General features: G+C 39.3%; 1 protein-coding gene and 1 pseudogene across 1 annotated transcript; both read left to right on the forward strand.

Moving 5' to 3' along the window:
- On the forward strand, window positions 1-2,068 carry ZNF285 (zinc finger protein 285). Its single transcript, XM_039248512.1, is given in 3 exon segments — window positions 1-886; window positions 888-971; window positions 973-2,068. Coding segments are annotated over 3 exon segments (759 nt in total). The 5' UTR covers window positions 1-422; the 3' UTR covers window positions 1,184-2,068.
- Window positions 2,069-10,299: 8,231 nt separating this feature from the next.
- On the forward strand, window positions 10,300-11,037 carry LOC120242636 (annotated as a pseudogene).
- Window positions 11,038-22,360: the final 11,323 nt, after the last annotated feature.

Here is a 22,360-nt window from a genome sequence, read left to right on the forward strand (position 1 = left end):
GCTCAGTGTGATGACAGCATCAGTCAGACATCATGTGAAAATGGTGGTTCCCAAGAATGTAAAGCAGAGGAGCCCTGTAGATGCACTGACTGTGGGAAACACTTGGCTGCGAAGTCAACAGTCAAACAACATAACGCGGTCCCTATGGTACCACAACCTGTCAAATGGAATGACTATGAGTTGGGCTGTGTAGATGTTGCAGAACCTCCTGTCCATCCCAGCACTCATACAGAACAGTCTTGTAGATGTGACCAGTGTGGAAAAGACTTCAGTCAGAGCTCAGATCTTACTGTTCATTATAAAACTCATTCAGATGACAAAGCTTACGAATATCAAAAGTGGGCTGAGGGCTGCAAGCAGAGCTCAGACCCTCCCAGATATCAGAAGGGCCCCTCCGGAGACAGACCCTACAGATGTCCTGAATGTGGCAAGGTCTTCAGGCGCAACTTGTCTCTTCACAACCACCACTGAGTCCACATGGGCAGATGCCCCAAAGATGTGATGTGTGTGGGAAGAGGTTCGGATTTAGGTCACTTCTTTGTATTCATCAGGGAGTGTACACAGGGGAAAAGCCCTACAAATGTGAGGAGTGTGGGAAGGGCTTTGATCAGAGCTCCAATCTTCTTGTCCACCAGAGAGTCCACACCAGAGAGAAGCCCTACAAATGCAGTGAGTGTGGCAAATGCTTCAGTTCAAGCTCTGTTCTTCAAGTCCATCGGAGGCTGCACACAGGGGAGAAGCCTTACCGGTGTGGCGAGTGTGGAAAGAGCTTCAGCCAAAGCACACATCTTCACATTCACCAGAGAGTCCACACAGGGGAGAAGCCCTACACGTGCAATGTGTGCGGAAAGGCTTTTGCATACAGTTCAGTTCTTCACACTCATCAGAGTTCACCCAGGAGAAAAGCCTTATACATGTGACGTGTGCAGTAAAGACTTCAGTTACAGCTCATACTTTTACTTACATCAGAGATCATACCAGGGAGAAACCATATAAATGCAATGAGTGTGGTAAGGGCTTCAGTCAGAATTCAGATCTTCATGTGCATCTCAGGGTCCACACAGGAGTGAGGCCCTACAAGTGTAAAGAATGTGGTAAGGGCTTCAGTCGTAACTCATACCTTCTTGCTCACCAGAGAGTGCATATAGATGAGATACACTATATGTGTCATGAGCAAGGCTAGGGCTTTAGTTAATAGCTCAGACCTTCTTACTCATCAAAGACTGTGCAAGAGGATAGAAACATTCTCAATGTAGTAAGTCAGGGTTCAATCAGGAAAACAAGCAAGTCCGTGCACTGAAGGTGACAGAGGCATCCTCGGCCATTGGGAGGGCTGGGGCAGCAAAGGACAGGGACATTGCCACCCATGATGTCATCCTGAGGCACTGAAGCAGGGGTTCTTAAGAGCATTCCAGAGAACTACTCTGGATCTCAAGAATGTCTGCAAAACTTCCATCAACTGTTGCATGCCACAGGCAAAGTAAGTGATAACTCACAGATGGACGGTTTGTGGCAGTGACAATAATTAGAGATCAAATTTCCATGAGTGGATATGCCCAGGGAGGAAATTAGAATTGAGATGAGTACAGTGAGGACTTTGGGCCAGCCAAAATCTGTAGTTTTTTTTTTTTTTTTTTTTTTTTTAAAGAGAGTACCTGCTAGAAAGATACTCAAAATGAGTGCTCAGAAATGAAACCCATGTTATTAGTGGGGTGAGAATAGTACTCCATTCTCAAGTTTTCAAATCTAGTAGATTTTTACACAGGAAGAGACTCTATAGAAGTGATATTTTACGGACGTGGTTATGTGTCCATCTTGCTGGTTCCATTTCTTGGTCACATAAAGAGACTTTCATTTCCCAGAAATCCTTGCAGTTAAGAGCTGGCCCATGTGATAGAGTTCCAGGGAACAGAGTATGAGCAAAAGTGATGTAAGCCACTTCCAGGGCTAGCCCTTACAAGCATCTGGTGATGTCCTTCAGGCATCTTTCCTGTCAACATCATCTTGGAGGCTGTTCCAGGCTGGATTGGTGGAAGGTGGCTATTTGATCTGTGTTGGGCTTTTTTGGGGTGGGAGCTAATAAACAGACATTTTTCTTTTATTAAAAAAATTTAATGTTTATTTTTTAAAGAGTGAGAGAGAGAGAGACAGAGCCTGAGTGGGGGAGGGGCAGAGAGAGGGAGACACAGAATCCAAAGCAGGCTCCAGGCTCTGAGCTGTCAGCACAGAGCCCAACAGGGCTCAAACTCACAGACCGTGAGATAGTGACCTGAGCCAAAGTCAGACATTTAACAGACCAAGCAACCCAGGTACCCCATAATTAGACATTCGGTGTGTTGTACTACTGACATTTTGACAATTTGTTTGCTGCTAGTATTGCCCAGAGAGATTGAACACCAACACATTTTGTAGTTATTGGAGTTCATAGAAGAAAGCAACTTTATAATTCGGAGTTTAGAACTTTTAAATCTTTAAGGCTGTATGCGGCAGTACAGGTATCAAAAATGGTATGGATAGGACTTCAGTGAGAATCTTCATTCACTGGTGGGTACATAAAAAAAGAAATGTTCCAGATAATGTGCATGTGGTAAAGCTTTACCAAAAGTGCAATCTATAGACATAAGAAATCCCGTGCAGTAGGGAAACTCTGTAATGTGTAATGATGAGAAAAGCTTGTCAGCTTACCCTTGAAGTGCAATAAGAAATTAACCAGACTAGATGTCCTGCAAGGAGTCTTAATAAAGTTAATTCAGTAAAACTAATATTTACTGAAGTGACTGACAGCTTACAGAAGGCCAAGAATGTTCATTGTCAGAAGCTAGCACCACCGCTTCTCAACAGTCTTGTTTAATAGTGGGGTTTTAGAAGGTTCTAGTTTGGTCACGTTCCTTCCACAATTGTGATTTAGTTTGAGGTTATAGATGGATTTGGGAGGAAGAGATATAGAGTAAAACCTTGGTTTGTGAGCATAATTCGTTCTGGAAACATGCTTGTATTCCAAAGCACTTGTATATCAAAGCGAATTTCCCCATGAGAAATAATGGAAATTCATTTGTACCATGTTTTATTTCTTCTTTTTCTTACATTAGAGTTTCCTACTAGTTATGGTTTTTACATGGAACAGCCATTCAACTGCAAATAAAACCAACCCTGAAGTGTTGCTTTCTTACCAATTCAGATGAGCAACGGTGAAAGATTAATACAACTCAATGTCAATAATGGAGTGGAAAAACTAGCCGTTAGTGGGGGAAAAATACAGGTGCAACATTTCTGTAGAGGATTTTGTCTATCTGTATCAAAGGGTATAATGTGCATTGTCTTTGAGCTAATAATTCCGCTTCTCAGAATATATCTTTAGGGTGTAATTGTACAAGAGGGAAAAGATGGTTTCAGAAGGGAGCATATTCCAAGAATATTTACAATAATTTAAAAAACTGTAAACAATGTGGAGATACACGAATAAGAGATTGAGTAAGTTATGGTGCCCCCATAACATGAAACAAAATACCACCATTAAAAATGATGTAGACCTATGTAGGGGCGCCTGGGTGGCTTAGTCGTTTAAGCGTCCAACTTTCGCTTAGGTCATGATCTCGCGGTTCGTGGGTTCGAGCCCCGCATCGGGCTCTGTGCTGACTGCCAGCTCAGAGCCTGGAGACTGTTTCAGTCTGTGACTCCCTCTCTCTCTGACCCTCCCCTGCTCACGCTGTCTCTCTCTCTCTCTCCTAGAAATAAATAAAAACATTTAAAAAAAAATGATGTAGACCTATGCAAATTTCCACATACTTTTTCAAGAAAAAAAAAATCAAGTTGTAAAAAATCATTACAGGATGACTCCTGACTGACACACGAGTTTGAGACCACCGAGTAGCACTGGGAGTGGTCCCCTCCACTACTCTACACTTTACTTTTCAGCATTGTTTCAAGGGTTGTTAGGACTGTTTAACCCAGGAAGGGATATGTATAACAGAAAATGCTCTCCTCAAATTATTTTCCCTTCTTTATATTCAGATTCTTGCAGAAACAATTTTGTCACTAAACATTCACAAATCCTTATACGATGTTTTCCCATAATGGGTTATAAGTAGAGGTCAAGATAAAGAGGGTGGACTGTTTGGAGAAAAAAGTCTGGTGAATGATTGTGAGATTTTGCTTTAGAAGATGCTGCCAGAGATGGAGGGCAATGGACTTGACCTATGGCTAGGTGGCTGCTGTAGTATATAGCTCCTTGAATGAGTAATTACTGCAAATGGACCAGCAGGAAAGCCAGCTGTCTTCCCACTGTGTGGCTTTTCTTCGTGTCTCTCTGCTGATTATGCTATGTTTTAGGCTAATCCTTGGTTTCCTGACCCTTATCCTATATGTCTCTCTACGTAACCCAACATTTACAGACCAGTAGCTGGGACTTTGAAAGGGCAATGATTGCAGTTGAGTCTAGAGGCAGTGTGCCAGTTTATTGCCTTTCAGCTCCATATTCATCCTTCAATACATACTCTGTGATAATGAAAGAAATTTCTCTGAGGATTTCTCCTTTGCAGTAAACACAATATTAAGGGTTCTCATCAGAGGGCATTGGAAGGAGACAGCAGGAGGAAGGGGTCTTTTGCTGTTTGTAGCAGCTGCATGGTCAGTCAGCAGTGTGTGTGTGAAGACATCTCATACTCTGCACTATCCACACACTCATAATGTACAGTCCCTTGATGATCTTGCAGCTCTAGGCCATTGATCACATTCCCATGGACCTCTGGATGTGGACCCTGCACATTCCAGGCCTTCTACCCACACAGGCACACCCATTCCCTATGTCCATCCATGAATGTGGCCACTGGCTATGGCTCATCTGTTCCCCAAATGGATACCATCTGCACCCTTCTTCATTCTGCATGCCCATGCATTCTACCACTAGTCACAACTCGCCTACAAACCACCCACACCCTGGAATGTTGCTTCCAACTGGACCAGCAACCAGGGACCACCACTGGCTCAGGCAAAACAGAAATCCCCTGCCGTCCAGTGGGTTACAGTGACCTTCTCTTCATAAAGTCTGAGGTTTGCTAAGTTTGTCTTTCCTTAGGTACTCTAAGATTGTACAACATATAGTTTAAAAATATTGTATAGTTACTTTTTTAAAGTTTAATCATTTGTAAATTAAATTTCCATTTAAATCACTGTGTGGTTTCTGTCTCCTTATTGGACCCAGACTGATCAGGTGACAACTGTAATTGCTGTTTCAATGGGAGTTCTAAGGCCAAAGACTGCAGTGAGTTTTGGGTAATTCAACAGGGGTGAGGGAGAAATATACGAAATATACTCTTTGACTGTCAGCTTTGGTCAAACATAAAGGGCTTGGAAGACTATAGCATCTATAGGCAAACTGGGAGACATGATATCTACCACCTCCAAAAGTTAACCTCTGTCTCTTTGGTTTTTTTTTTTTTTTTTAATTATGATGTGTGTGTGTGTGTGTGTGTGTGTGTGTGTGTGTGTAGTATCATGAGGTATACCCTCATGCTAAAGAATGAAATTGGACCCTACCTTACACCACTCACAAAAATAAATAGAAGTGGATTAAAGACTTAAATATAAAACCTGAAACCATAAAACTCCCTAGAAGAAAACATAGGGGGAAAACTTCTTTAAATTGGTCTTGGTACTGATTTCTTGGATATGACACCAAAAGCACAATTAACAAAAGTGAAAGTAGACAAGTGAGACTGCATCAAACTAAAAACCTTCTGCCTAGGAAACAATCAAAAGAATGAAAAGGCAATCTATGGAATGGGAGAAAATACATGCAAAGCATATATCTGATAAGGGATTAATGTATAAAATGTAAAAGGAACTCCCAAAATTCAATAGCAAAAACAAACATAACAACCTGGTTTTAAAACGGACACAGGACTTTAATAGACCCTTCTCAAAGAAGATGTACAAGTGTCCAACAGGTATATGAAAATATGCTCAATGTCACTAATCAGTGAAATGTAAATCAAAGCCACAATAATATATCAACTCACACCAATGGGATGGCTATTATTAGAAAAAATAGATAACGAGTGTTGAAGATTTGGAGAAATTGGAACTCTTCTACACTGTTTGTGGGAGTTAAAATGGTGCAGCCTATATGGAAAACAGCAGTAGAAATTCCCCCCAAATTAAAAATGTAACTACAAAATGATCCTATTTGTGGATGTATACCACCAAATAATTGAAAACAGGATGAGATATCTGCAGTCCCATGTTCATTGCAGCACTTTTCCCAATAGCCAAGTTAAGAAACAACTCAAATGTCCCTCAACAGATACATGGATAAAGGAAATATGGCATATAGGTACAATGGGATATTATTCAGCCTTAAGAGGAAGAATATCCTGCCATTTTTACATTTAGCTTTGTAAATAAAATTCTGAAAGAGTGACATCAGCAACATGGTAGAATAGGAGTTGTCTACAATTATTCCCCTCATAGAACATTGATTTTGACAACCACCCATGAACACGAGTACCTTCCTGGAAGTCCAGGCGTCCAGCAAAGTTCAAGCACACCTTTGGGGCAAAAAAATAGACACTTTGAAGAGGGTAAGAGCAGTTTCACTTTACCCAGAGCACTCCTCCCCCAAGGTGGCACAGCTTGGTGACAAGAGAAATCCTCTTGATTTTTCCCCTGGGGGAAAGTGAGTGTGTGAGTGAGCACCTGTCTCCCCCAACTGTGTAGGAGGCTGCCAAAGAAGTCCATTTCTTCTTCTCTTCACCCACAACATTAAGGTGATTTGGACAGTTGAGAGTTTGAGAGAGGCTAGGAGAACAGCAACCAGGGCTAAGAACTCACCAAAGGGATGCTACTAACCACTCTGCAGTTCATCCCACTAGTCCCTTTGTAGACATCATAGGAAGCCTGCCCACTAGTCACTGGGAACACCTCAACTGTGGAGCCCCTTCCCAACTGGCTCACAGACCCTCCCCCACCCCAGTGCTCTGCATGTCTCACCCTGTCCCAAACATGTCAGTTGTTTGCTTACCTGGATGAAGAGTGTGAGACTTTGCAGATTACTAATGAGCACATGCAGAAAGCCAGCCCAAGCCTGTGACATTGGAAAAAAACTCACAAATTTGAGTATTTCAGAGCATAGTCCTAGGGAAAACAAATGGGAGGCTCTCAGCACTGGACCTGGTTTCAAGGGATCAAGAGAAGATACATCTTAAGAACTCTCCCCCAAGAGAGAACAAAAGGTATGGAAGGGGCATATCCACGGACAGGTCTAAGAAAGCCTCAGAATCCCTAGCCAAACTGACTGGTGAAGTTACTTCTCTCCTGAACTCAGCCATAAAAGACTGGAGGAGGTGTCTTCTTGAAATCCAAATCCAGAAATGCAAGACTCCAAAGAACACACACAAAAAACATCAAGGAAATATGACACCACCAATGAAACAATAGTTTTCCAATAACCAATCCCACAGAAAGGAGGTCTCGGAATTGCCTAACAAATAGTTCAAAATAAAATTGTTTATTTTAAGGAAGCTCAGCAAGCTACCAGAGAACACAAATGAGCAACTCAATTAAATCAGGAAAACAGTATGTGAACAAAACTAGTAGTTCAGCAGAGAAATAGAAATAAAAAAAGACTTGAACACAATCTGGAGCTCAGGAATACGTTGGGTGAAATGGGAAAAAAACACAATAGAGAGCATCAAAATGGACTTGGTCAAGCAGAGCAAAGAACCTGTGAACTTGAAGACAAGTCATTAGCCAGAGGGGAAAAATATCATATACTCTCACTTTTATGAGGAATCTAAAACAAAAAGCCAACTCAAGAAACAGAGAAAAGATTTGTTACTAGACGCAAGGGATGAGGAATGGTTGAAATGGGTGGAGTAGTGCAAAATTAAAGCATCTAGTTATAAATTGAGTCCTGGGGATATAATATACAGCATGGTGACTGTAGTTATACTGTATTGTATATTTGAAACTTGCTAAGCAAGTAGATCTTAACAGTTCCATTCACCAGAAAAAAATTGTAACTATGTGTGGTAATGGATATTAACTAGATTTATCATGGTAATCCTTAACAATGTATCCATATATTGAACCATTATGTTGTGCACCTGAAACTAATATAATTTTGTCAGTTACATCTCAGTTTTTTAAATCTGAAAAAAAGTGAGTGAAAGATGGTCAATTACAATAGATTTATTTCTATGGCACTTTACTTTTTAAAATGTTCTATACATTATTTTGTTTTGCCAGTTTTATTCAATATGCAAATGCAATTTATAGGCAACACATCATCAAAACCTAAATCAAAAAGTGTTGAATTATCTTGCTAAATTTGAACTTTTAACTCAGTATGAATTATATATAATTATCCCAATTATGCCTCAGAGGAGTCTGAATTAATGAGGCTTTGCTCTATCGTAGCTATAATAGACCCGACAATTTTATGGCTGTCTTATATCCCAGAGTGCCACTTCCACCTACACATTAGTAATAAATACTGCCTCTTCATTCAGGAGATTTTGTCCAAACAGAGCATCCTACTTTAAAGAAATAAAATAGTGGCAATGCTGAAAGCTGATAAGGATTCAGAGAAACTGGAATTAGTATACATTTTTGTTAGGAATGTAAAATGGCATAGCCACTCTGGAAAAAAGTTTGGCAGTTCCTTAAAAAACTAAACATACTTACCACTCCAGCACTACACTCCTGAACATTTACCCCAATGAAATAAGATAATTTATGTACACACACATAAAAACCCCTGTACATTAATGTTCATATTTATTTATAATAGCAGACAAAATGTTCCTCAATAGGTAAATATTTAAATGAGCCCTGGAACATCCACATTATGGAATACCACTAAAGAATGGACTGTCAATACATGCAACTATTTGGATGGATTTTGAAATCATTTTGCTGAGTGAAAAATGCTAACCTACTGTGTGATTCCAATTATATAACATTCTCAAATTATCAAATTACTACAGAGATGAACAACTGGAGTTGTGGCTTGATGCTGCCATCCACCATCACAAGAATATCTTATTGCATATTGCTAGCCTGGGAAAAGATCAGAATTCAAAGTATAGTTTCTACCAAATGGGTATTGCTTTCATACCATTGTAAGTTGGAAAATGTCTGTACTTATTAGGTGAACACCGGGCTGTATGGCTACTATAGACTTTACTGCTTCCCATCGCATTAAAAATTCTTTTACTATGAAAAATCTTTGCTTATATCTTATCCTAATATATATGAAACTTCAAAACTGATATTACTAAATGTTCTTTTTTCTTTCATGGAGATAACATCCGTTATATAGGAGATCGCATAGTCTGATTTGTGATAATGGTTTCCTTGTTTTAAGCCCCATCTGTTTTTACATATTTGCTGTTATTTCTTTTTGTTTTTCTCTCCAGAAGGAAACTTGTCCAGGACTTGAATTGGTTTAATTTAAGGGAATATGGTTTCTTATTCAAATACTTCCAATTCCTTCTATGAGGTATTCTTGCCCCCTACCTACCCCCAAATGGCCCTGTATCCAACCTAGCCTTTAAATCAAAATTCTACTTTAAAGGAAATTTGGAAGTTTGGAGGAAAAAGTATGAGAAGGCCAATAGACAAATGCAGATTTGGATACCTAATTTGACATCTTGATTCTACAACAGTTGAAGAAATGAAAAATGATGGCGGTGATGTGTGTTGGGGAGGGTACAGTTTTAGAATAAATGAGCTTCAGGTGAGATGATCAAATACAGTTAATCCATTTGGATATTGATGGGAATAAAGTAGTTGTAAAAAGTAATTTTCGATAAACAGGAACCCATACTGGGATACAAATTAGATAATATTAAGAATTGTTAATTATGTCTCATAAAGTAATGATTTTGTGGGTATATAATATCGTTATTTTTAAGTGATATATGTAGTATTTAGAAGGAAAGAACAATATCAAGCAGTAGCTTTAAAATACTTAAGAAAATTGTAAGTGAAGCCAGTGTGGCAAAAAAAAAAAATTTAAGTGTGGAATTTAAGGTATATATGCATTTGGTGTTTCATGTTACTATTAACTTTGGTATTATTGTTTCATTAAAAAAAAAGTCCCCCCCCCCCCCCCCCCGCATCTGGCTCTACACAGCGCTGGGCTAAGCGCGCTTCCAGGACGCCGCCCCCCGCGAGGAGTTCGCTGCGCCCCAGCGCCGAGCCGGGGTGACTCGCCCTCGCTGTATCCAGAAACCTTCCACCCGCGCCCGCGCGGGAGGGGCGGGGCCTGTGGCGGGAGCGGCGACCCCGCCCGCCCCGGTCTCTTTCCCTGGCGGCAGCGGCTTCTCCTGTAGGACAATATGTTCAAGAGAATGGCCGAATTTGGGCCTGACTCCGGCGGGAGAGTGAAGGGAGTTACTATTGTTAAACCAATAGTATAAGGCGATGTTGCTCGATATTTTGGAAAGAAGAGAGAAGAGGATGGGCACACCCATCAGTGGACAGTGTATGTCAAACCATATAGAAATGAGGGTATGTCAGCATATGTGAAGAAAATTCAATTTAAATTACACGAAAGCTATGGCAATCCTCTAAGTTGTCACTAAGCCTCCATATGAAATTACTGAAACAAGATGGGGTGAGTTCGAAATAATCATCAAAATATTTTTCATTGATCCTAATGAAAGACCTGTGACCCTCTGTCATTTATTAAAGCTGTTTCAGTCAGACACCAATGCAATGCTGGGAAAAAAAGACAGTTGTTTCACAGTTCTATGATGAAATGATATTTCAGGACCCAACAGCAATGGTGCAACAATTATTAACAACATCTCGCCAGCTAACATTAGGAGCCTATAAGCATGAAACAGAATTTACAGAACTTGAAGTGAAAGCCAGAGAAAAATTAGAAGCTGCGAAAAAAAAAAAAACAACAAACCAACAAGCTTTGAAATTGCAGAGCTTAAGGAGAGATTAAAGGCAAGTCGTGAAACTATAAATTGTTTACAAAATGAAATCAGGAAACTTGAAGAAGATGATAAGACAAAAGAGATATAAACAGTTCTAAGAGAACTTGATAGTAAGCTAAGCTGAAAGTAAGATGGACTTTAAGGGAGAAATGGACTGCACATGCCATGGTGTTTCTTAGAGAAACGGCACATGTAGTTGTTGACCACAGATTTCTCAGCAATTGGGTCAAAGCATTTGTACTTTTTTTAGGCAGTCTTTAAGGAGATGAAATATATATGTGTAATAAGAATGAATGTGATATGGCATTTTATCAACCCATTTTAGGGTAATTCTAATGAAGTTAAGCACAATTTAAAAATTTTTTCGCTTTGTATGTGTATAGCTTATCCTTTTAACAGGCATCACAATTTCATTACGAAGTATAAGTTGTAAAAATTTTGTACTTCCCTGGTAGAATTAGTGGTAAATTAACATGTATATCTAATTTTTTAAGTTCTTAACTGTCCCCATCCTAATAACTCTTTTGTATCTGTTGTGCCCACTGCCCAGTAAGTACTCAATAAACGTAATTTATAGATCTTGAAGAGAAAATGTTTTCTGCCCAGAAGGAAAGCGATAACTACTACTTCCTGGCCTGATTTGTGCTTGGAATTTCTTATGGATTCTTGGCATCTTGAAATAAATACTTCATGCCAGATAGCACAGGCAGATGTAGATGAATACAAGCACAGGTAGAGAGGCAATCAAGTCAAACCAAGTCTGGCATCCTATACTCTTTAAGGATGAGGTACAATGAAGCACAGACCAAGTCCCTTTTAAAATCTTGTCTTTTGCTAAAAAATGTTAATTTTCTTTTCATATGGAAAGCTTCGCTTTTTTCTCCACGTCTAGTTCTTTCTTGAGAAAAAAAATTACAAAGATAAAAAAAGTCAAACGCTAATAGCGCTGGAGAAACGGCTCAGGTAATATTTAATTAACCAAAAGAAATAAAGAGGGTAGGGAGGATCCTGGGAGGTGTAGTCGGAAGCACTTCCACACGCTCGGAAGGCGGGGCTGTAGCCCTAGACCGCGTTGGCATTCTGGGAAGTGTAGTCCAGAAGTTCCGTGCCGTAGACTACACTTCCTCTTCATCAGTGCGGGGTGTGCCTCTCACGTGTGATTCTGGGCTCTGGGAAGTGAGTCGCAGGAACTTCCGCTCCTGGGGAGGTTGCGGCCATTATTCCCCAGGTAGTGGTGAGAGTTGAGTCCTGGCAGCGACTCTATGCCTCCTTAGGCGAGGCACCAGTGGTGTCCCAGCCCTAGGCGTTAAGGGCGGAACGTGATGGTGGGTGGAGGACAAGGAGTAGAGGCATTTGCGTTTCCCTCTGTCAGGGCAGAGCTTCCTAGCGTTTGCGGGCGGATCTCAGTCCCAGGTTGGAGGCGGGCCAGGATTGCTCATCCCGGAATGATGGTTTCGTGGGTGCTGAGTTCCCCCAGCCCTCCTTGATTTCGCCAGTAAGCCTTGCCGCTTCCTAGCGTTGGGCAAGTTGAATGAATTTACGTGGTGTAATTATAGTACTTACCTAGTGGGCTTGTGTGAGTTAAATGAGGTTAATACTTCTAAAACGCTGGAGAACAGTGTTGACACAGAAAAGGTTGCTTCTGGTTACAGGTGTGCAGGGCTCTAGCCAAAGTAAATATAACAGTGAACAAGTCTGTATGAAAATTTTAGATTTCCCTGTGTGAAAAAGACACCATACATACATGTGTAGAAGATGTACGGTAGACTGACCTGAAAATGTTGACAACATATATGCTAGAAAGAGGCTTCATAATCTTAGGGATTAATAAGGTAATGAAACCCCAATAGAAATAATGGATATGAATACAAAGATGTGAGTAGACAAATTTTAGAAAGAAGGAATAGATATAGCAGGTAAAGATATGGAAATATTATTATTCATAAATAAACATTCTTAATGTTGTTTTCCACTGATTATGTCATTCAAGGTTTTAAAAAATTGGTAATACCTAATATTAATGACGGTATGGAGAATCAGGGATACTTACACTTTCTTGGGAGAAGGGGAACATAGGGAAAACTTTTGGTAAGAAAACATTCTATTTTATTATAAAAAAATTTTAAATGTATATACTTTGGTGTTTCAGATTTCACTTCTTGAAATTCATCTAAGAGAAGCAGTTGGGCAAGTAGGGTAAGATCTAGGAAAGAGAAGTTCTTTGCAGCATTCTTAATAGGAAAGAATCTAAAGGTCAGTGTGCATTGTTTGAAACCATTACCTGATATTTTAATTATTAATTCCATGGAATATCATGAGCCATGGAATGGAATAAAATTGATGATGAAAATAATAATAAAAGCTAACATTTACTAAGCACTTAGGTTCCAGGCCCTGTTTTTAATTCTTATCATGTATCTTTTTAAAGATTCTTTCTGTAACTATGATATAGATACCATTTACAGATGAGGAGATTGAATACCGAATGGTGGAGGAATTTGTCTGAGCAAGCTAATAAGATATACAAACTTAGGATTCTAATGTGGCAGTCTGGCTCCAGAGACCATGCCCTTAACCTTGAAACTGAGTAGATGAATGTGCCATGTACCTTGAGAACACAAAGGACAAACTTCATGCCAGTCCTTAAAGAATGACTGATGTCCTGTTGCAATACAGAAGGTATATTATCTGGAGTTAGCATGTGCAATACAGGAGTGACAATTAACAAACACCATTGGGATGAAATTGATAAGAACTTTTATGAGGCACTTGGCGATGTCAATTAAATTACATTTGTGGTGTTAATTTGCATTTTCCTGATGACAAATGATGTTGAACAGTTTTATGTACTCATTGGCAATTTATGTATCTTCCATTTTGAAGTATCTTTAGAGATTTTTTGCCCTTTCTTATTGTTGGATTTCTTATTCCTGAGTTTTAGTTCAAGTACTATGAATGCACATCCTTTATCATGTCTATGTATTCAAATATTTTCTCCTACTGTGTGCATGTGTGGATTTGTTTCTTACATCCTTAAGGATTTCTTTTGGAGGGAAGAATATTTTAATTTTGAAGAACTCCAGTATATTAATATTTTATAATTTTGAAGAACTCCAGTATATTAATATTTTAATTTATCATCAGTGCTTTTTGTATGTTATCTAAGAATCTTGGCCCATCCTAATGTCACAAGATTTTCTCCTGTGTTTTCCTCTAGAAGTTATATAATTTCAGCATTTTAAGTTTGAGTCTATGATCTATTTTTAATTAAATTTTGTCTATAGCATGCACTAAGGATTAGGTTTCATCTTTTCTTCCCATATGGATATCCAGCTGTTCAAATTCCTTTCACTGAAGACTATCCTTTCCCAACTGAATTACCTTATCACGTTTGTAGAAAAATCTTAGTTGACATACATACATGGACTCTTTTGTCAATTCCACATTCTCATGATTATTGTAATTTAATAGAAAATTTTGAGATCAGATCATATAAATATCCCAAGTTGGTTCTTTTTAAGGCCTAGAATTTTATTTTTTAAATTTTTTAAGATTGTGAATTTTAGAATTAGCTTGTTAATTTTAAATAAATAAAATTGGATTGTTTGTTTTCTTGTTGAGTGATGAGAGTTCTTTGTATATTTTGTCTTGAGATGGTCTTTCACAGAGCAGAAGTTTTAACTTTAATGAAGTTCAGTTTATCAACTATTTTATGTTGATCTACAAGGCAAGCCATTTTCAAGATCATCTAGATTTTCCTCTGTATTATCTTCTAGGAGTTTTACATTTGAAATTTACAGTTAAGTCTTTGATACACTTAGAGTTAATTTATGGGGAGGATGTAAGGTCTGAGTCTAGACTCCTTTTTCTTTTCTTTTCTCCTTCTCCCCCTCCCTCCTCCTCATTCTTCTTTTTGCATTAGGACATCTAGTTGTTCCAGAATCATTTGTTGAAAAGATTATCACTGATGCACTGTTATGCCTTTACTCCCCTGTCAAAGGTCAGTTGACTTATTTTATTTGAGTCTATTTCTGGGCTCTCTATCCTGTTATATTGATCTGTTTGTCTATTCTTTCATCAACACTGTCTTCATCAATGTAGCTATAGTGTGGCATAGTACATCTTGAAGTCAAATGGTGTCAGTACTACAACTTTTTTGTTCTTTATTATTGTGTTGGCTATTCTGGGTCGTTTACTCCCCATATAAATTTTAGAATAAGTTTTCCAGTATCCACAAAATAGCTTGCTGGGATGTTGATTGGTATTTAATTGAATCTGTAGTTGAAATAGGGAAGAACTGATATCTTAACAATGTTGAGTCTTCCTATCCATAAACATGGAATAACTTTCCATTTATTTAGTTATTCTTTAATTTCTTTCATCAGAGTTTAGTAGTTTTCCTCATATAGATCTTTTACACATTTCGTTAGATTTATAACTAGGTATTTCATTTTGGGGGGTGTTAATGGTATTATGTTTTAATTTTAAATTACTTCTTCATTGTTGGTATATAGGAAAGTGATTGACTTTCCTAGTAACTTTGTACCCTGCAACCTTGCTATAATGATTTATTAGTTCTGGGAATTTTTTTCAATTCTTTTTTACTTTCCACATAGATGTAATCTGTGAAAAATGACAGTTGTATTTCTTCCTTCCCAATCTGTATACTTTTAACCTCCTTTTCTTGTCCTAATGCATTTGCTAGAACTTCTAGTGTGATGTTGAAAAGAGTGTTGAATGGGAACATCTTTGCCCTGTTCCTGATCTTAGTGAGAAAACTTCTAGATTCTCCACATTGGGTATGATGTTAGCTGTAGGGTTTGTTTGTTTGTTTGTTTGTTTTTGTAGATACTCTGTCAAGCCAAGGAAGTTCTCCTCTATTCTGAAATTATTGTCTTCATATGCTTTTAGATTGTAAAACTCAAAGAAAACATGGATGGACCTTGAGGGGGTTATGCTGAGCGAAATAAGTCAGGCAGAGAAGGACAAATATCATATGTTTGCACGTATAGGAGGATTAGGAGGAACTTGACGGAGGAACAAGGGGGAGAAGAAGGGCGGAAATGGTGGGGGAAAGGGAGAGAGGCAAACCATGAGAGACTCTTGAATGCTGACAAAAACTGAGGACTGATGGGTGTGGGGGGGAGGGGGGGATGGGCATGGAGGAGGGCACTTTGGGGATGAGCACTGAGTGTTATGTAGAAACTAATTTGACAATAAACTATTTGTAAAAAAAAAAAAGAAAACAATGTTTCTAATAGGGAAATGTATTTTTCTTGAGTCTTTAATGTGCATATAATGTTTTATATTTGCAGTGTTTAACCTTTATAGGTTTCTGAATCTCAAAGAATCACAGCAGTTTTAAAGGAGCCATTAATTTCACCTGGTTGATTTTACTCAACCACACAGTGTGATCAAGTGGGATTTATTCCAGGGATGCAAGGATGGTTCAATATCTGCAAATCAATCATTATGATATACCACATTAATAAAATGAAAGATAAAGATCATATCATTTCAATCGATGAAGAAAAGGACATTTCACAAAATTCAACATGCATTTGTGAAAAAAGTTTCAAGAAAATTTCTTAAAGATTTTGCCTTCTGTCTCATTATCACCCGTCTAGCACTATACCTTTCATAATTCTTGCTTTTCAGTATCCACATTCATAACTTTGACTTCTTGGTATCCATGCTACCTGTGATCTTGTTTTCCATCCTACCTGGAGAATTCACTCCCACGGTCATACTCTAGACCTTAAATCACCAATATCTTCAGTCCCTTCAGAACTTCTATTCAAAGTATCACCAGCATAACTTATCTTCCCAGATCTTTCTATGTTTTACCCTCACTTTGATCTCATCAATTTCTACCATTTATTTATCCTACTACCTTTTCAGTCTCCTTTATTCTCCTCATATCCTCAATTACAGCCAAGTTGTTTCCCTTCTGTCTGGAATAGATAGCAGACTTACACTTTTGTCTCATTGCTCAAACTGTGTTCCATAGACTTGTAGACTTAAGGAATACCAACAAGGTGAGTATTCTGGTTTTTACCAGTTTTGTATAAGAGACATACAGGGCAAAGGGATTATGAATGGATGCTGTGTGAACCAGTCAATAGCATGTGCTCCCATAGGCTGCAGGTTAAGTATATTTGCTGGCATAGTAGCTCTAAATCCATCATTTAGTCTCCTCCTTTAGAAAGCTCTCTGCAATGCAAATGAGAGTAATGATGCTATTGCATGGGGAATATTGATTTGTCTCTGTTTTGGTTTAAATAACTATCACTGTTTGTGGGTTTGAGCCCCGCATTGGGCTCTGTGCTGACAGCTCAGAGCCTGGAGCCTCCTCCAGATTCTGTGTCTCCCTCTCTCTGCCCGCACACCCCCCAACTCATGCTCTGTCTCTATCTATCAAAAAATAAACGTTTAAAAAATATTTTTTAAAACTATGATTTGGTATTGGAAAGTTGTGATTTACAAATTATTTTTGAGATACTCTGTCAGCATTCATGACCTTGTCTAGGAAGCACTGCTTTAGTGGCACAGAGATAACTCAAAGAAGTAGGTATGTGCAATGGTTGAAATATTTTAAACATGAAAGAAAATGATATGTTTTAGTTCATGGTGTGATTTTTGGAAAAAAGGTTCCCAAATACTGTTGGCTGCATTGGTCAGACCAGTCATCTTGGAGGATGGTGCCGGGAATATTGCTTTAAATATGCAGTATGCGCATTCTGAGATTCGGGGGTTTCCACTCCAGGAATTCCTCATGTGGTAAACTCCAGAACTCAAGAACAAGTGGGCATGGATGTTGACTGCAGCATACTTTGCAAGACTTTGGATGCTTAATAGGATGAGATTGGTAATTGGAAGGTAGAAGAAAAAAAGACTCAAAATCCTCACTCTTTCTTTCAAATTCTTTCAACAATGCCCTTCTGGTGGACATTTGTAGGCATGGTTGAAATACAATGTCTTTGAAATAGGTTGCAGTGAAATTAAAAACTGTGCTATGGTCTTCACTGAGGAGAGGGTGGTGCTGAACAAGCCCAAAATAAACCTACCTATGAGGAATTCATGCCCAAAAAAGATGAACCATAATCTAATCTGCCTTTTAAATCTAAATTGTAGTTTATCAGAACCATAGGACGAATTGTCGAAACTGTTAAATGACTACATGAGGAAACCTTTTTAAAAATCCAGAATGTGGGGGGCACCTGGGTGGCTTAGTCGGCTAATTATCCAACTTCAGCTCAGGTCATGATCTCACGGTTCGTGGGTTTGAGCCCCGCATCTGGCTCTGTGCTGACAGCTAGCTCAGAGCCTGGAGCCTGCTTCAGATTCTGTGTCTCCCTCTCTCTCTGACCCTCCCTTGCTCATGCTGTCTCTATCTCTCTCTCAAAAATAAATTTAAAAAAAATCCAGAATGTGGAACATCCTCCCAACAAATGACCTGGTTTCTTCAGCAGGTCAAGGGCACGAATTAAAAACGTATGGAAGAGAATACTCTTCTAGAGTGAAATAAACGGAAGAGACAGAAATCAGGTGCAATGAATAGACATTTTTGAAATGATTAGAAAACGTGAAGTTTTATTTTGTTAAGTATGAAATAATGTTAAGAAGCTAGTATTAACTTTCTATGTGATGGTTGTATTGTGGTTATAGCAGAAAATGTAATTTTTGAAGCATACATGGAAATATTAGAGGAAAAATAATACGCTGTCATGGTTTGCTTTAAAGTATTAAAGAAAAAAGAAAGATAAAAATAGATAAAGGAAGTGTGGCAAATATTGATAATAATTGTTGAATCCGGAGGATGAGGGATGAGGCTATGGAATATTTCATTCTCTTTTGTGCTTCTGTATATGTTTGACATTTTTCATGATTAAAGGCATAAATATCTTTTAGTTCTTGTCCTGAAGAAAAGGTGGAAAGTAGAAGTGCATTTTTGTTGTCGGATTTTCTGGATTTGAGTCTAACCTTCCACAGCTCACTTCACTAAATTCACTGGTTTCCATGTTTTTAAGGCACTTTGTTGTATTTATGACATCAAGAGTAGGATGGGTGTAGGTTATGTGATGCTTGAACTTGAACAAACAACAATCAGTATATAAAAATAATCCCAATTTTTATATACTGTTTGCCTGCTTATATTAAAATGATATCGTCACATCAGGGCATCTCCTTTCATTTGACCCACAACTCACATTTCATAATGAGCAGTGAGAGTCAAGGAAAAGCCTCAAGTTTTTGCTGTTTCTGCTTTATACTTTAATAAAGTTTGCATCACTTTCTTGCGGGTTCTTTTTAAAAAATTTTTTAAACATTTATTTTTGAGAGATAAAGACAGAGCATGAGTGGGGGTGGAGGTGGGCAGAGAGAGGGAGACACAGAATCTGGAGGAGGCTCCAGGCTCTGAGCTGTCAGCACAGAGCCCAATGCGGGGCTCAAACCACAAACAGTGAGGTCATGACCTGAGCTGAAGTCGCATGTTTAACCAACTGAGCCACCCAGGGGCCCCTCTTGGGTTTTGAATCATGGAATGAATAGCTAATGCCAGGTAACACTTTGAGTTCTGGGTGCATCTACCATGTATGGAATAAAGTAGAAAACCCAGTGAGAGTAGGGTCGGTGATGCCCAATTTCAAAGTCTGCGTTTTTAGCCTACATACATATTCCCTTTTATAACCTGTGTCTCAGTTTCTTTTCACTTTTCAAACTTTCTTCTTCTCTACTAGAGGGATTTTTTTGGACATCCCTATTTGTATTGTCATATGTGAAAGAGAAAAAGGGAAAAGAAGGCCCATCTCGACCAGTGAGATAGAACTGATGGAGTAAACCTAATCATCCAAAAGAAAAAAGAAAAGGCTGGGGGTAAGTGCTACCTGAAAAAGATTCTGGAAATTGTGGTCCAAGAAATTCACAGAGACAGAGACACGTGTGGGGGGAGAGGGGAGGGAATAAGTATAAATTAGAATTCTGTGGTTTTGGAGGCATTTTTGTTCAAAGAGGACATGGCTAAGAAGTTTGCATACTGCTCTGGAATCATGTGAAACATATGCCAGATTTGAAGCTGTGGCCAACCTTCCACCCCAGGAAGGCAAAGACAATGACCAGTTCTTCCCGTGGTTTTGGTAAAGGTCAGTCTATGAGCACGCGGTAGTCAGGAACTTCGTTTCCAGAAGGCATGGCTGTGACCAGCGTCTCCTTAGGAATTATGGGAGCATTGTAGGAGTCACTTCCACTCTGGGGAAGTGCGGTGGTGGCGGGGTCTTCCCTGAGGGGGCTGAGACAGCATTGGCAGCGATGCCTTTTCTCTTGGCGGGGGTCAGATGCCTTTTCTCTTTGGCCTTCTGGAAGAGGAATCTGTAGACAGCAGCGGAGGGTGGGTTTGGGCCCCCATTTGAGTGAGCTCTCCAGGTTTATAGAGATTGCTTAGCGGGTAGAGGATCTCCTGTGTTCTGTTTTCTCTGCAACTCTGCCACGTCCTTGAGGTGTGAGATGGGCAAATAACTTCAGCTATCTGTGTCTTGCGTTCTTTTTCCATAAAATGAGGGGAATAATAGTAACTACCTAGTAGAGTTATTTGGCGAGTTAAGTGGGATAGTCACAGATAGAGGTTTTAAAACTACTGGTAGAGATGATTTTCGTTTCCTTTTTTAATGTTTATTTACTTATTTTTGAGAGAAAGAGAGCACGCGAGCAGGAGGGGCTGAGAGAGGGAGAGAGACAGATTTCCAAACAAACTCTGAGCTCCCAGCAGAGTCCCACACGAGGCCTGAACTCACAAACTGAGATCATGACCCAAGCTGAAATCAAGAGTTGGATGCTTGGGGCTCCTGGGTGGCTTAGTCGGTTAAGCGTCCGACTTTCGCTTAGGTCATGATCTTGCGGTTCATGGGTTCGAGCCCCGCGTCGGGCTCTGTGCTGACTGCCAGCTCAGAGCCTGGAGCCTGTTTCAGTCTGTGACTCCCTCTCTCTCTGACCCTCCCCTCCTCACGCTGTGTCTCTCTCTCTCCTAGAAATAAATAAAAACATTAAAAAAAAAAAGAGTTGGATGCTTAACCAACGCAGCCACCCAGGCGCCCCCAGAGATGATTTTCTTTTAATTAATATATTTAAGTTTCCTGAGAAGTGACTGTTACCTAAAAGCTTTTCTAATCCCTGGAGGAATCTGAGCAACTCCTAGATTCCTCCCGCAAACTTTATATCTTGAAAAAGGTGGTGTGGGAGAGGTGTATGTGTGTGTTTCCAAAGTAGCGTATGGGCATGTCCTCTGTGACTCACGTAGGAGGGAGACAAAGTTCTCATTTCTCTCTGCCTCCTTTCCCTTCCCAGCTCTGATTCCTGGAAGCGGGCTGGAAAAAGGAATAGGTATTGACTCTTTGGCTCCTAGCTGCAGAACCTGGCCTGGGAAGAACTTAGCATGCTTCTTTCTGCTAAGTCATTTATCTTCCTTGGGGAGAAGGTTTTTCTTTTAATAATTATAATTGGAAGACTCTGCTATGTGTCCAAAGGTTTGTTGAATAAATATAGGAATGGGTTGGAGGGGTACTTGGGCATAAGAAATAGTGATCACAGTTAAGTATTCAGTGCTAAGTACTATATTAAGGGCTTTATACAAATCACCACATTTAACCCTCCCAACAGCCTAACAAGGTGGATTATTAACTCATTTAAAAAGGAGGGAAATGCGGGGCGCCTGGGTGGCTCAGTGGGTTGAGAGTCCAACTTGGGCTCAAGCCATGATCTCACAGCCGGAGCCCTGTGTCGGGCTCTGTGCTGACAGCTCAAGCCTGGAGCCTGCTTCGGATTCTGTGCCTCCCTCTCTCTCTGCTCCTCCGCCACTCACACTCGGTCTGTCTCTCAAAATAAATAAACATTAAAAAATAAAAAATAATAATAAAAAGGAGGGAAATGAGACACTGGGCAAAAGCTACCTACTTGAGACCATCCAACTATTAAGCATCTGAGTTGAGAATTGAGTCCAGCTATTCTCAGACCCCAGCAGCATTTCTTAATCTGCTTGTTTCAGATTTGAAAGGAATCATTTGTAAAAGACTATGAAAACCATGTTAATAAGTGTTGTGTTTCTAATAAACTTTTTTAGGCATCTTCAATTATGTGTATTTTATTTTGAGTAATACTTAGTTGATACTTTGATTATTGAGATAATAGCTGTGTATTGTAGATAATTAAGAGACCATATAAAGCATAAAGAAAATTTGGAATTATTCATAATCCCAGGATGTACAGATAACAACTGTTAACATCTTAATGTATTTTTTCAGTAGATTTTTATGTTTATTTATATACTTTTTATGAAAGAGGAGTCAGGTCTTTTTTCTCCTCCTTTTCCTTTTTCCTTTGGAAATGACAATGTGGCCAAATTCACTAAAAATAGGATA

Source organism: Hyaena hyaena, unplaced genomic scaffold (assembly GCF_003009895.1).
Source record: "Hyaena hyaena isolate Hyena2069 unplaced genomic scaffold, ASM300989v1 scaffold_9, whole genome shotgun sequence".
Lineage (NCBI taxonomy): Eukaryota > Metazoa > Chordata > Mammalia > Carnivora > Hyaenidae > Hyaena > Hyaena hyaena.